The sequence below is a fragment of the Lissotriton helveticus genome, chromosome 11, assembly GCF_964261635.1.
Source record: "Lissotriton helveticus chromosome 11, aLisHel1.1, whole genome shotgun sequence".
NCBI lineage: Eukaryota > Metazoa > Chordata > Amphibia > Caudata > Salamandridae > Lissotriton > Lissotriton helveticus.
The window spans coordinates 75,708,991-75,723,976 of NC_136072.1; the positions used below are offsets into that span (position 1 = coordinate 75,708,991).

General features: G+C 42.7%; 1 protein-coding gene across 1 annotated transcript in view; it reads left to right on the forward strand.

Moving 5' to 3' along the window:
* Positions 1-6,160: 6,160 nt before the first annotated feature.
* The window catches only part of LOC144792887 (dehydrogenase/reductase SDR family member 4-like), a 171,386-nt gene continuing 162,560 nt past the window's right edge, over positions 6,161-14,986 (forward strand). Inside the window, exon 1 of the mRNA XM_078668091.1 lies at positions 6,161-6,336. Coding sequence (XP_078524217.1) covers positions 6,161-6,336 — 176 coding nt within the window. The remainder of the gene's footprint in view (positions 6,337-14,986) is intronic.

Below are 14,986 nucleotides of genomic sequence, written 5' to 3' on the forward strand. Positions count from 1 at the left end.
CAAGCCTATAGATCTTGCATCCTGCAGGTACAGCCATCAGTAATTCAGAAAACATTGGCAAAGCCATTAGGCCCGAAAGGTAAGACCTATTGGCATTGCCAGTGCTTGTATGCAATTGGGTTGGTCATTAACTACACTAAGAGGAAATATGGAGCATACTCCAGGAGCCAAAAAGAGCATAGATACAAGTCCAGAACCCATACAAAGTGCATTTTATCATTGAGTCCCATGGTTGTGCTACTCCCGTACTGTGCAAACCCACTACTTGTGCTCTTTGCTCAACATCAGCTGTCCAGTGCTGCAGAAAGTGAGCAATCTTTTGTAAATTAGCATAGCCTGCTAATTCCTGAACTTTCTTACTGTATAAATGACAAACATTGTCCAATACAAATATTATCTACCAGTAAACATTGCCATACTTAATTGGCCAAGCTAATTACTGAAAATACAAGTCCGATATAATGGATTTGCCAATTCTTGTTTGATTTTAAATAGGGCACAGTTCCAGAGCTCCCAAGTTCATACATGAGTACCTCGTCCAGTTCAGGTTGTTTTCATTGCATTCTGGTTCTTGACGTCAGACTGACCTCTTTAAAACGGGACTGAATGAGGAACTGGCGCAAGGACCTGAGAAAATTAATATATCTGTGCACATATATTGATTGTAGGAGACAAGTAATTTCAAACATCAACAGAAGCTATTTCAAGGGTTATTTTTCCTCTAACCAGCAGCATTTGGCTATCAAACATTTTAAACATTTTCTGTGATGTCTGCCTCCTTCCAACCAATTTGTTCTCCAGGACAGCATATGTCTATGGAAAAGGGGACAGTCCCTCCAGCCTAGCAGAATTTGAAACAAACAAAGGTGTGGTGTTACTTGTACATCTGTGGCGAGGCACAAACAATGACCATCAGGATATGAGTACAATTCAATTTTCTTGAGCTTACTTTGGTTATTATAAACCATATGAACTGGGCTATCTTTTTTTTAAAAAAATGCTCTTTCTCACTCCCAGAACAAATGTTCTTGCTTCCCTACTCACTCTTTATCCTCAATTGACTCCATGGGTGCCTTTGAAGTGTTCCCTGCTTTGATATGTTTGGATACCTGATTTGCCAGTGGCAGATCTGGCAGATTTTCAATCTATTCCACCCTACAGGCTGCCATGTGAAACGCTGCCTACCTTCTACGCAAGCGGAACCTCTGAAATACAGCTCTTTAAGCCTCTTGCATATTAAAATGTTGATTCTTTATCAAGTGGCTTTATATCTGAGGCTCCATTTGAGCTGGAGGCCTGATATAGGATAAACAAATGGATAGCAGGAGTAAATTGAATACTATTACTGTACCCAAGCCCTATGACTCGTTCTCTGCACACTATTAACATTTCAGGAACAATGGCTTTAGGACTCTGTGCACTTTACCACTGCTAACCAGGGCTAAAGTGATTGTGCTCTCTCCTTAAAACATGCTATAAGTGGTCTACACCTGATTGGCACATTCAATTTAATTAAAGATCCCTAGTATATGGTACAATATGTACCCAAGGCTTGTAAATTAAATGCCACTAGGGGACCTGCTCCACTCCTTGTCCCACCCACTACAGTAGTGCTTTAAAACATGTCTCCAGCCGACCATTGCAGCCTGTAGTGAAGTTCTTTTCTTTTTTATACATATTAGTCACAACTACGCTATTCCTCCCAGACAGTGAGACAAATGGAGACTCAGTGTTAGAGGGTGGGCGATTCTGCCAGGATAGTGGAGGTGGAGCTGTTCCCTGCCCCAATTATATTTTGAAGGAGCTACCTCCATGCACACGCACCCACACTCACAAATAGGAAATTGCCAAAAGCCTATTGTCACACCAGACCATTTGGAGCCTGGGTAGGGGAAGGAAGGAACTTTCCAGAACTAGATAGGGGGTGGTCCAGGAGTTTTCACCACTTCAAAGCCTGGCACCAGGTTTAAATATTGGAACTGTTGAACCACTCATCAGATCACCTGTAGACCAGTGGAAGACTCACAAGAAGCACTACCCTACTTCCCCGCTGCTGGAAGGACAGCCCTGATGCCGCGTTGCCTGATGATGTAAGCTTTAACATTTTCCTTGAACCAAGGACCACCAGAGTGACACCAAGGGCTAGTGGACTTGCTTCCTGTTTTGAACTACAGGGACACCACAAGATCCAGAAGCCTCCTTGCAATTGCCCAGCAGACCTGCTGCAACTGAACCTGCTGTTGGAGGTGCATGGGGACTCTGGAATGATTTTGAGCCAATGGTTTGACTGCTTTGTTGATATGAAGAAACATTTGTACGTCCTTCAGCTTCCCTAGCCCTTTTAAGAATTGCAGGGTTCTCTCTCAGAATGTTGTGATGCTCTGACATGGGGCAGGTCATTACTAGGAGGCCTTTCACCCGAGCAGTGATATTGCTGAGCAAACATTGCACTGGGATGTCTCCACGTAAGACATGCACTTCTTCTTGAACAGATGTTTCATTGTATGTTAGTGTCTCTATGAATTTCCCTATGCTCACTATTGGTGTCTTTGCACCCCATGTGAAAACATCGACCGTGGAGGCTTGTGTTTCATCTTCTCATAATATGATATGCAGATGATGTTACATGTGGCTCCACTGTCTAGTATAAATCTCATTGTTTGTTTTCCATCATGCAGATACACTGTTGCTGTCTTCTCTTCTTTATGTGATGCTTGTCAATGAGCTGGATGTATTCCGATGTGCAATTTTGTGCTGGGACATCCGACATGAGGTATAGTCTTTCTGTGATCTCCCATGCATTAGTGTAATTGGAGTCAGCAGAAGGGCTGCAATTGTGTGTTTCCATGTGCCGTGCTTGCCTGTTTGACATATTTTGTGGTTTAGCATGTCGTCCTCACTCTTATTTGAAATTTCCGCCCATGAAGACACTTGCAAAATGGTTTTCTCGGTTGCATTTCCAATATTTGTGTCCCATTGCACAGCAGTAGCCAAGATGCGGGAATTCTAGTCCTCAGCGATAACATGTTTGTTCTTGCTTCTGCTTCAGTGGCGGTGATGGTTTTTTCCTGTCTGCTAGTGTTCACGGCCATGCGATTGGCCTGTTCCATCGTCCACACTTTCCATCTGCTTAGTGGCTCTGGATTCTGTGCATGCCATTGTTAGTATTTTGTCTAATGTGTATGGTTCTTTTATTATTCTTGTGCGGTACCCAACTGATCGACATAGTTCAATCATGTGCAGCCGTATTGCTGCCTCATTGTCGAATTTGTCGAATTTTCAGTATTTGACCAGTTCCCGTAACCTGGTCGCAAAATCATCAATGGACTCATCTGCTCATTGGCATTCAGTGTTAAATGTGTAGCGTTCGTAGTCTACATTTCTCCCGGGGTCGAAGCTGTCAGTGAGACATTTTCTCAGGCCTTTGCGTATTGAAATTGCTTCTGATGGGAAAGTCACGAGCAGGTCTTTGACCTCATCACCAACGAAATTTAGAAATAAGACTCTGTTTTGTGCATCCGTGTCGTTTTTTCGGTTATGGCGCGCATGTAACGTACAAACTTTCTGATCCATTTTCTCTGTGAGCACCCTTCACCTGAGAGTCAGAGAGGTCAAAAGGCAGTGGTTGTCGTAAAATTGTGCTAAGAGTTGCGCTGTCATTGTGTTCCGCCGTCATTGCTCTTGTCGGCTAGTCACAATGCTAGTTTTTTGGTTGATGGGTCACTGGTAGGCCCCTGATGCTTTGCCACCACTTTCTAATTGCTGTGTCCATAGTAGCACGCTATTTTCTGCTTTCATATCAGTGTGCATGACCTCAAAATGGCTGCCAGTGCTTTCTTGGTTCTGATTGACTTGCATGCCTGACCCCAAGATGGCCGCAGTATGTCCGTCTATTGTTCACCTCCTGTCGTCACCAGATGTCATGTCCCTCTTTGCCCAGCCCGCAAGGACCACACAGGAAGGCTGGTGAGTGCACAATGTATTTGTTATTCCTTTCCTCGGCAGGGGGCACGCAGACACCACCGCTCTCCTCGTGGGGTAAGCAGATAGTGACAACCATCCCCTTCCTTGTCCGGAAGTGGTGTCCTGTGTCCAGTCCCCTGCCCCTATGTCCAGTACAGGGTCCCAGGGCTCACCTCCACATGTTGGTCCGACAAATTGCCTCCAAGCAATCTTCTCCAATACAAGGGCTCCGGGACAAAGCTTGTGAATAAGAGCTGGAGTCTGTCAGAGTTATAGTATGAAACATCAGTGTATAAGATGCGTGGGATGCCTGGGCCTGGCCTCTTGGATATACCAGGGTCTTGTTTTGGTGGCTGACATCGCCCACTGATGAGGAAAATATACTGACCAGTTCAGGGAAGGAAGCTCGAGGATTAATTATGTGTACTATGGAAGACTGTGGAATTTTATTGACTGATTGAGCTTTCAAAGGTAGTTAAACAGCAAAATTATCAAATACCTTTTCATACAATGCTGGCTCCAGGGTGTGAGCATCAGTTTCCCTAGGGGGATGAGTTGTAATTGAAGCCAGGGATGGCAAGGCCACTACTAGTGGTTACTAATCTTGAAACATCTATGGGATTTCTGAGGTTTGTTGCAAGTTTATCCAGTAAAATCAGACTTTCGTCATCAAATGAAATCAAAGAAGAAAAAATCCCCTTTGATGAGGGTGCCTCTATTTCCTCTTTCTTCTCTGATGAAGCTTTTCTAATCTCAAGAGGAGGTATGTGATCCGACCTTGAGGTTTTCACTATCTTGGGAGGCTATGGAGTCAGCAGGCTTGAATTTTGCGTTGAGCATTTGCTGAAGTCAAAATCAATGAGAGTTGAATGGACATGAGTCCCCCCAGCTCACTTTCCTTGTTATAGTTGCTCTTAAAATATTTCTTGATGGCCAAATCTTTCCCACCATTTTCCATTAGTGGTACTGCCTCACTAGTCATAGCTGCGGGGAGTCAGAGGCAGGAGAATTTGTTGGATGAGGCGCTGATAATTTTTATGAAATTAAGGGCAAAGTTTTTTCCACCTTGTGACTGCTTTTATTTTAGCATTTTTTCCCTTTCCTTGGTGATACTTTGTAGCGTGGAGCTGCAGATGTGCTTTTGCAAGTAGCCTTTGGAGGGAAAAGTGCGCAGTTACAGGTATCAATTGACCCCAAGAGACGCCGTCTATTTCAGATAAGCTGGCAAAGAAGGGTCTACTTGGTGCCTAGGTACCCTCCTCGCTATGTACCAACCATGAAGCTTTTATGATGGATGAGTGGTTGTGCCAAATTGTAGGCGAAAACAAAATACAATCTGGTGATAAAAAGTGAGCAAACAATTAAGGGCTAGCTAAAAAACTCCAAACAAGTGCGGGCACTACGGTTTGTATAGGCAGTCTACTGCTGGTTTCTACAATGCAGGGTTTTCCGGTGATTTGCGCTTGACTCACATGAACCGCTTGGAGGTAAACCTGAGTGAGGGCACAACTGAGGCTCAAGCCGCACAGGCCTCTAAGCCGCCCGCTTCTGCACCACCAATGCCCCACCATGCTTCAACACAGGTATCGCGGCTGACTGGGTCCTTGCCCCCGCTCTCCTTGCCACACACCTGAGAGACGATCAAGGGAGGCCGGATCGAAAGACCATGGCAGGTCAACGCCTGTCAACGCCTGCCATGGGAGACCAGAGTCCAACCTCGGCTTTTCCTCACCGAGGCCCCTCCTCCTCACTCCTCGGACATGGCTTTCCTTCCTCCTCATCCTTGCTACATGCCTTTCAAACTTCCCGGTCTTCGGACAGATCTTATAGTCCTGTCAGTTCAGCCAAAATACCACCATGAGAATTTACTAGTTCCGTATTAAGCACTGGTATTTAGGATTGGAAATATATGATTTGGTTCACTCATTTGTTCTACGGTCCTTTTATTAATTTCAGAAAAGCCAACTCCCTTATTCCACAAGGGAAGATTAGGTGAGCCCACTTGTTTGGCAGGTAATGTGCCACATAAGTTTATGAAGAGCTTTAAACAATGAATATATTTATGTATAATAATCATAACAGCTATTACCCACTACTGGCATTTGAATAATGCATGAGATAATGTAGCAAGCTGCAAATGTTTAAATATAGTCAGACAGTCTCGTGGTCACATTTTCCATTTTCATTCTACAGGGAGATGTTGTCTGTGGGGAGAGGAAGAAGGCTGTTCGGTTCTTTGATCAAAGCTCATGGAGTTCACGGACAGCCAACACTAGTGAACTTTCATTTCACACATAGGCTGAACAGCAGTGCTGTAGACTTGAACACTGTCCATGCTGGCAAGGTGGCTGTCATGACTGCTTCTACTGATGGGTAAGATCACTTAAAGATTGTTGGATTCCAAATTTTTTATCAATCAGGAGTTTGTATAGCGCCACTACTCACCCAGAGAGTCTCAATGCGCTGTTTTAAGCTTCTCTTGCTGGTAGATGTTGATTGGTTATGCAACTAGTCATCACGTTACTTTTGTGATTTCTTGCGTTTGTTTTTTTCAATAGCTGGTTGTCCCTTATCGATGATCAGTAGTTGCTCTGCTCACCCCAGGTCCTTGTTCATGGGCAAGATAGTTTCTTATCTCTGCTGTTACATTCAGTACAATTTGGGTAATGAGCCCTGTATTGAGAAGGTTTCATGAATAGTACATGCCACTTTTTTTTTAACCTGTGGTTTTATGTTTCTGCACTTTCTCTATGACTTTTACGAATCTTGTTGAGCATTTGCCATGCCTGTGTGCTCATTATCCTCGCAGATAACCTTGCAGCATTGTACTGTCTAGCAGTCGCAGCCGGTGCAAGTAAGAGCGGTGGGGCAGGTGACGTTGCACTTTATTTGTCATTGCAGGCACTTTATATCTTATGTACTATGAGTTATGTATTGCACAGTTTTTAGTCTTGTATGATTGATGAATACTATATTTTATGGATGGCTATATACAAAATAAATAGTTTGATGGTCTAATAAGGAGCTCAGGGGCATATTAGCAAGAACCTCGTTAAAATTATCACTGTTTTAGTGGCAGGAAACTACCCCTAAAACGGCGATAATGGGCTTGCTAATATGCATTATAGGATACCAATAGAAGCCCAGGTTAGATGTGCAGGACATCTTACCTGGGCTTCTATTGGAATTCTATAACGCTTTTTAGCAAGCCCATTATCACCGTTTTAGCGGCAGTTTCCTGCCACTAAAATGGCTATAATTTTAACGAGGTTCTTGCTAATATGCCCCTAAGTGAATAAACTGAAAAGGGGTTGTATTTGAAATGTATCCCTAATATTGTTCATTACACATCCCTAGTATGTTTATCTATATACCTAACTACATAAAAGGTTGCTGGCATACAACTTTGTATTTTAGTCTTGTAACCATATCCTATCATTTGCCTGATCAAGCTTTATGCTAGTAGGCCTGATATAAGAGTCCTGAGCTTCAACATCTCCTTGTGCAAATGTATTTTCCTCAGCTGGTTTACTCTTTCAATGATGTGAGAAATGTTTTGCTAAACTTGTTTTCCATCATAAAAGCTGATATTAGTGAAGGGAGAATTATATTATTCTATTTGCCTGTACCTTTGCATATATTTTACACTCTGTAATTAGCAAGGAAAGTGGGTAAGAATTGACGGGATCCATTCTGTCCTGCCCATCTTTCAAGATTAGAACTAGAGACACTTCAGTGCATGCACTTTCAGTTATGCCTAGCTCAATGCAGCCTGGGCAAATACATAGTAGTTTAGATGACTGGATAGACTTACATTTCTAACAGAATAAATTAGGGAAACCATCTAGTCATGGGGCAGAAAGCCCATCAAACATCAGGGTTTATTAAATTTATATAGAAGACGGGGGGATTGGGCCAAACTTCCCTGTCATCAGGCTGTATCCCTGTCCTTGAAGGCCCCAACAATCTATCTCTACCCCTGGGGTCCAGATTAAGGGGTATACCCACAATATGTCCCCAGTGGGGAGAGAAAGCCCACTTGACACCAGTTTTTTTTATTACTCATAAAAAAGAATTGGCTTCCCTACCCTGAGATCGGGAAATAACCCAACACTATTACCCCAACAGTGCTTCTGCCCCATTAGCGACAAATTGGGACATTTATTATCACCGATATTCCCTTAGGTTGGATAGAAAGCACACTTGATGCTTGGCACACATGTTTTTTTAAATGCAGTGGGGATGTTACTCTTCCAGGCAATGGGCCACTTCCCGAAAACTACAAGTCTTTCCTCTCCCCCTGCATTGACTACCTGTCCTGGCACCACGCTGAACTCCTTTAGAACCTAAACACTTTTGAGTACCACTCTCGCCTGGGGCCTGGAACATCCCCATAGCATGTGAGAGGAAATTATAAATACTTTTTGGGATAGTTTTTACATATGAGTTAGCAGTGACAGAGTTAACCCAACTATTCTGCCTATTCCCATTGGAAGATACGCTGGCTCGTGCCCGGGGAGGGGGATGCTGTGCAGTACCAGAAATTCCATACCTCACACATCTTCAGTTGTTCTCTTATGGTCTTGTGGGATTTCTGACCTCCTCAGAATAAACAGATAGGTGGTAAACACCCCCAATCTGCCTACCCAGTGAGGCTGGATGCCCACCAGACAGTCAAGGTAAAAAGGTGAAAAAAGGAATGGAGTTGTGTGCTGGAAAATCATGCATCAGGTTGCATCCCACTCCCTCAGCACCAGACAATTGTTCAGCTCCTAAGGGGGGAGGGGGGCAGAATGGGTGGTTTACCCCCTTGTTACCCGCCTATATGTCAAAACTGCTTATATGTCAACACTACTAACTAACAATTCCCACTTTCATCTAACTTGCCATGATGAACAGCTGCAAGATTCAGGCTGTGTATCACCCAGTAATGAGGTAACCTTCTAACCCTGGACATTTCTGAAATATAGAAACCCAGGGGAATTCGGAGTGTTGTGGCGTTTGTGGATTCCAGCAGGTTTCCTTACTCGGAATGCCCAAGAACATCAAAGTATGGGTCAAAAAGCTCATTTTTTCCCATATTAATATAACAGAAAACCAATAGCCAAAGTCTTACCTCCTTCTGTCTTGATACTTCTCCTGATTAAAACACAGCTTCTCATGCGCAGGGTAAACCTAATACACGCAATAGGAACACACCAAAAGAGTAACCATGTGAAGACATAATTGCCACCACATTGATTTTACATTGTTCAGGTTTTCACCAGTTCCTGATGTGAGTGTTAGGCCATCCCACACTGATATCATACTTCAGAATGTTGGGAAAGCTAGGTGGTAGGAATTACTTGAATTTCCACAGATTGTGGAAGCTTCACCTCACAGAAATGTAAATACAATTGGTGATATTAGGCAAAGCTTGCCATTTGCCATGTATTGTGTGTAACAAAACATAGTAGAATTCATGCAAGTCACACCATCCTAGACTCCTCTAAATTTGTAGGTTCAGAAATGTCTGTGTTTGGTAGGTTACCCTGGGTGCCAGCCCAGCCCAGATCCAAAATTGTGGCTACACACAACACCACAATGGGAGAATATGAAAGGCAAAAGACGAATGATTCTTTATTGTGTTTAGGCCTTTTCCTGTCACAGGCAACAGGCTCAGTCACACAAGTGGGATACCATTTTTATCGGGATCAATTGTGTGAATCCTGGTTGGTAGGACATTTTGTAGAAGCTCACAGATTACAGAACTTTACCACACAGCAATGTGAGTGAAATGCATTATTTGAGCCAAGGTTTGATGTTTGTGGGGAATTCTGAGTATGACAACATAGTGAAATCCATGCCAGTGACCCCCACCGGGGACTTTCCAAATTGCTTGGTTTATGGAAACACCTGGGGTTGGTAGGTTTCCCTAGGTGCCAACCAATCTCAAGTCCAAATACCACAGCTATCCACTTTATTAAAATGAGAGGAATTTGAAATTCAAAATCTTGATGTTTCCTTGTTGTTTTTTGAGGACTTTCCTGCTGTGTTAGATAGGACCAGAAATACAAGCAGATAAATTTTTACTGGGAGAAACGGGAGAATGCTCGTTGGTAGGATTTCCTGGATCCCCACTACAACTTTCCCTCACAGAAAGTGATGTAAATCTGTGATTTTAGCCCAAATTTGAAGTTTGTGGGACATTCTGCAATCAAAACAGGTCACACCATCTGGCCTAGCTTTGGTGTCTCAATTTCAGAAATGTCTGTTTGGACCTTTTCACTGTGTGCAGGTCTAGCCCAGGCCCATATACTGTAATACACACACCAGAATACTGGTTTATCCTGGCATGGAGATAGGCCTATCCACACAAGTATGGTACTGTTATTATAAGTAAGGGTAGGAATCCATGGGGAAGGGATTTTGTGGATCCCTACAGACTCTGGAACTTTCCCTCACAGAAGGAAAATGTTGGATATGGCAAAAGTTTGCTGTTTGCAGGGACTTTTGGGGAAGAAAACATAGTGCGATTCATCACCAGTCACATGACTCTAGACTACGCTGTGTGCCTCGTTTTCGGATATGTCTGGGTTTGGTAGCTTTCCCTGTGGGACAGTTTAGGTTCAAATACTGCACCTACCCACATCTACAGAATGGATGAATTTGAAAGGCAAAATCGTGATATTTCCTTGTTGCATTTTGAAATATTTCCTGTTAGAAATTGTATTTGTAGTTGGTACAGGTATGCACCCTGTCCAAGCAGGAACCACAAACCTAGTTAGGGTAAGTCACAAACACACCCTAAATTAACTTGTGCCCACCCTCTGCTAGCTTGGCACAGAGCTGTCAGACTTAAATTAAGAGGCAATGTGTTTGTGCAACACTTGAAACAGTAAAACTGTGAAACACCACAAAAGGAACCCACACCAGGTTAGAAAAACAGAGCTTATTTTTTTAAGTAAAACAAGACCAAAATAAAAAATATTCAATAACCAGAACTTGAAATATGAATTTGCAAATAATAAATTGTAAAATTACGCTTAGAAGCATTAAGCGCTTACTGGGGTATCTGATAGTGGCGGACTGGAACAAAGTCAAAAGTTTGGGCCAACTGCAATGGAGCATGGGCCAGAAACATGGACCCAGTAATGCCCGCTGAACAAAAGTACCTTGATCTGGGTTGCATCAAAGAAGATGCGGCTTGCAGCCAAGCGATGCATCGATGTTCCCCACGCAGTTGGGGTATTGTGTTGATTTTCTCCACGCAACGAAGACAGTGCATTGGTTTTGAAGGCTATGCACCAGTTTTTGATCCCGCAACAGCTGTGATGAGTCAATCTGCTCTCGATGCCTAGGTTCTGCTGGAGCAAATACCTTGGGCCCACTTCCAAGGGTCAGGACTGGGGTGGCACCCTTTGGTAGGGCAGAGCCCAAATGTTGAAGCAGGCTGGTCGGAAGTCTTTTATGTCTCTGAGACTTCAGATCAGGAGGTCAGTCAGCTAGCCCTTGGAGTCACTCAGGTTTCAAGTGATGTAATCATAGAGAGCAGCAGGCAGCAGGGCAACACAGCAAGACAGAAGTACAGCAAACAGCGGAGTGGCAGTCATTTACCAGCACAGCATTTCTGTTTCTTGGTAGAATGGTCACAGGTCCAGAAGTGTACTGACATCATTGTGAACTTATACTCAGTTGTGCCTTTGAAGTGGGAAAGACTTCAAAGAAAAGTCTTTGAAGTGCATAGAGGTCCTCCCTTCCTGCCCTGGTCCACACTCACTATAAGGGGATATGAAGTCCTTTGTGTGTAGGCAAGACACAGTTGATCCAGATGTAAGTGTGAGGCTGTGTCCAGCTCCTCCCTCCCACCTCCGAGGATGGCCCATGATATCACACCCAAGCTCCCTTTGTGTGTCACTGTTTAGAGGAAATACACAAAGACCAGCTGTCACCCAACCCTACGGAACAGACATAAGCAGCAGACACCTAATGAAAAAGTCCAGCTTTTTCAAAGGTAAGGTGTCAAATAGGTTAATGAGGAGCTTTAAACAATGAATATATTTATGTATAATAATCAAAACAGCTATTACCCACTACAGGTGTTTGAATAATGAATGAAATACTGTAGCAATCTGCAAATGTTGCAATATAGTTAGACAGTCCCGTGGTCATATTTTGTATTTTCATTCTACAGTGAGATACTGACTGTGGTGAGGGGAAGAAGAAATGTTGGTTATTTGATCAAAGCTCATGGAGTTCCTGGACAGTCAGCACTACTGAACCTTCATTGCATACAGAGGCTGAACAGCAGTGCTGTAGACTGGAAGACTGTGCATGCTGGCAAGGTGGTTGTTATGACTGTTTAATCAAATGAAAAGCCAACTTTCCTGTTACAGCAGCAGCCTGGCAGAGTGCACAGAAGGTCACAACAACAGGCAGTTCTCTGAGAGTCCCTCTGCCGGTCCAGTAGTGACCTGAAGAGTTAGTCTGAAGGTGTTTTTTATTCTCTTGTGCCCTTCATCTAGAAAGTGGGAGAAGCTTCTGGAAAGGTTCTTTGAAGTGCATTGAAATTCCTGACTCCCATGCCCTTGCCCCAAGCTGGCTGCAGTTACAATGCAGGGACATTAGGCTCTTTGTGTGAAGGCAGAGCATAGACTATATAGTTGGAAGAGGGACTGTGCTCAACTCCGACCCTCATCCTGCCAGCAACTGGCCCATTGAGGCACAACTAACCCCTCTATTGTGTGACTGTCTAGGAGAAATTCACATAGTCTGTCAGCTACACCTAGTCAGGCACAAAGGACTAGTTGCAGGAAAATGACAACTTTCTAAAGGTTCACCTACAAAGGGTTTGCGCCTTTTTTGATTAGCTGGGTTAGACCACTGGTATTTTGGATTCATGTAATTAACCCAGGCAACACTTTGTTACTGTAAGATCAGATACTTTAATTAACTTAACCTTTTTGGGGAATTAGGACATTATACTGGTGTAGTGTATTCCAAAAAAGACTTAGACAAATCCTTCAGACAACATTAAAGTGTAGGACACAATATTTGAAGCCCTTTCTTGAACCTTTAGTGTTCATAAAATCACATAGAAACTGACAATTCCAAACTGGGTGAATCGAGGCCATTCAATACTACATACATATAACAGAAAAACATTACTTTTCAAACAGTGTTATAATTTGCATAGCGTTGGAGTTTCAATTGTCAGTCTCTTCTTTTTCCAAGGACTGAAACTCCTAATCGAATCATACCTTGGGGGTTAATACAAAACACTATATTTGAGTAGGCCACCAATGCCTCTTGCAAGATTGCCTACATTTGTTTTTCACTTTGACTAAAAACTCCCCAGAGCCGGTCGTCAATGCATTTCAAACCTCTAATTGCTTTTGGATTCTCCTCACGACCTTGACTGGTTAACTCACCTTCTCACTATGATTTCACTTGTTGAATTCACTCCTTTATTTTTCATGGTACATACTTCGTTTAGTCTGACTTGGTTCCTTCTTCTGTGAGCACAGCTTATTGACCTGATTGTTGCAGCTGTTATTTATTATTTCATGGACATCTTGTTTTCCTCGAGGCTCTGATTTTCAGGATGTATCCTGGGCACACTAAAGCGTGTCTGACCAATTATATGCACAAAAATATTACAATGTCCTAAATCATAAAAAAGGTTTAGGTAGTTAAAAATTACTTGATCTTAGAGTAAAAAGTGTTGACTAAATAATTATCAGTCTGGATAATTGTATGAATACAACTTTCCAAAAGTGGCATTTTGAAAATTGTAATGAAAAACCTGACTTGACAAGTAAAGAGGGTTTATCATTACAGTTTGTCATAGGTAACAAACATGACAAAGTTACCTGCTCTCAAATTAGATGTCACGGACTGTCCGGAACTATGTGGGGAACACAGTCAGGGACTTGGGCAAGGACTGGGAACTAGGTAGGAGATGTACACAGAAAGGAGGAGTACAGTCCTGCCCAGGATCATACAGGGAGTCAGAGGAGAAAAAGGGATCCAAAGGCAAAGCCTGTACAAGTGAACAAGATGGGTAAGACTCAAAGAGGAATGGCACTCACAAGGCAATTTAGCATTCAGACTAACTACTCCCAGGACGGACGTGCAATACATAAATATAATACAACATTAACAATAAGGGGGGTGTGGGGTAAAGCACTCAGGAGCTCCACATGGTAAGACTGAAGCTCAGTAAGTTTCTTACCCACAATTGCTGTTACAGATACTGACTGCAAATCCCCACATGTAGGATATGCATGCAAAGGCAGGGTCTGTGGAGCTTATACCTATGGTGATGTTATAAATGTAACTCAAAGACAATACTCACAGTGAACAAGAATCATCACCCAGGTAGTCAGCTGTGCCCACGGGTACTGGCGATCAAACAGGAACACGCAAGGCAGTAACAGCAAGGGGGTAGAACTAAACACAAGCACAATAGACAAGGAGCTAGTAAGGGGGAGTGCTTAACAGGAAAGGAAGGAAATTACAGGGCACATGTGGCAGAAAGCAGGTAACAAACATACAAGGTAACAGAAGTAAGACAGCAGAATAGAAAGACTGAAAACTAGAACTGGAACCAAGGAAATGGGAAGAAAGGCAGGGACTGGAAATGGACATACAGAAGGGGAGGCTACAAGGGTATACTAGAATAGTGCAGGTTAAGGAATCAAGAAAACAAAGTATTTTAGTAAATATTGTATATGAATTTGATGTTTTTTTATGTAAGAATTGTTTGTATTTTTATTATATGTGTTAAAATTTTAGTCGTTATTTTTTTTATTTGAATTTTGCGTTTTTAGTTCTGTAGCATGTTTTGGGTTTATAGGGTAATAGGGTGGGGGGGAATTTAATTGTATAAAAGTTATTAATTATTTTGATTGGTTATTAAAAAAAAGTTTTTACATTTGCGTTTTTAGTTCCGTAGCAGGTTGTGGGTTTATAGGGGAATAGGGGTGCAAGTCATTTAATTATATTCAATTTATTGAATATTTTTGTTTATTCATATTTGTTT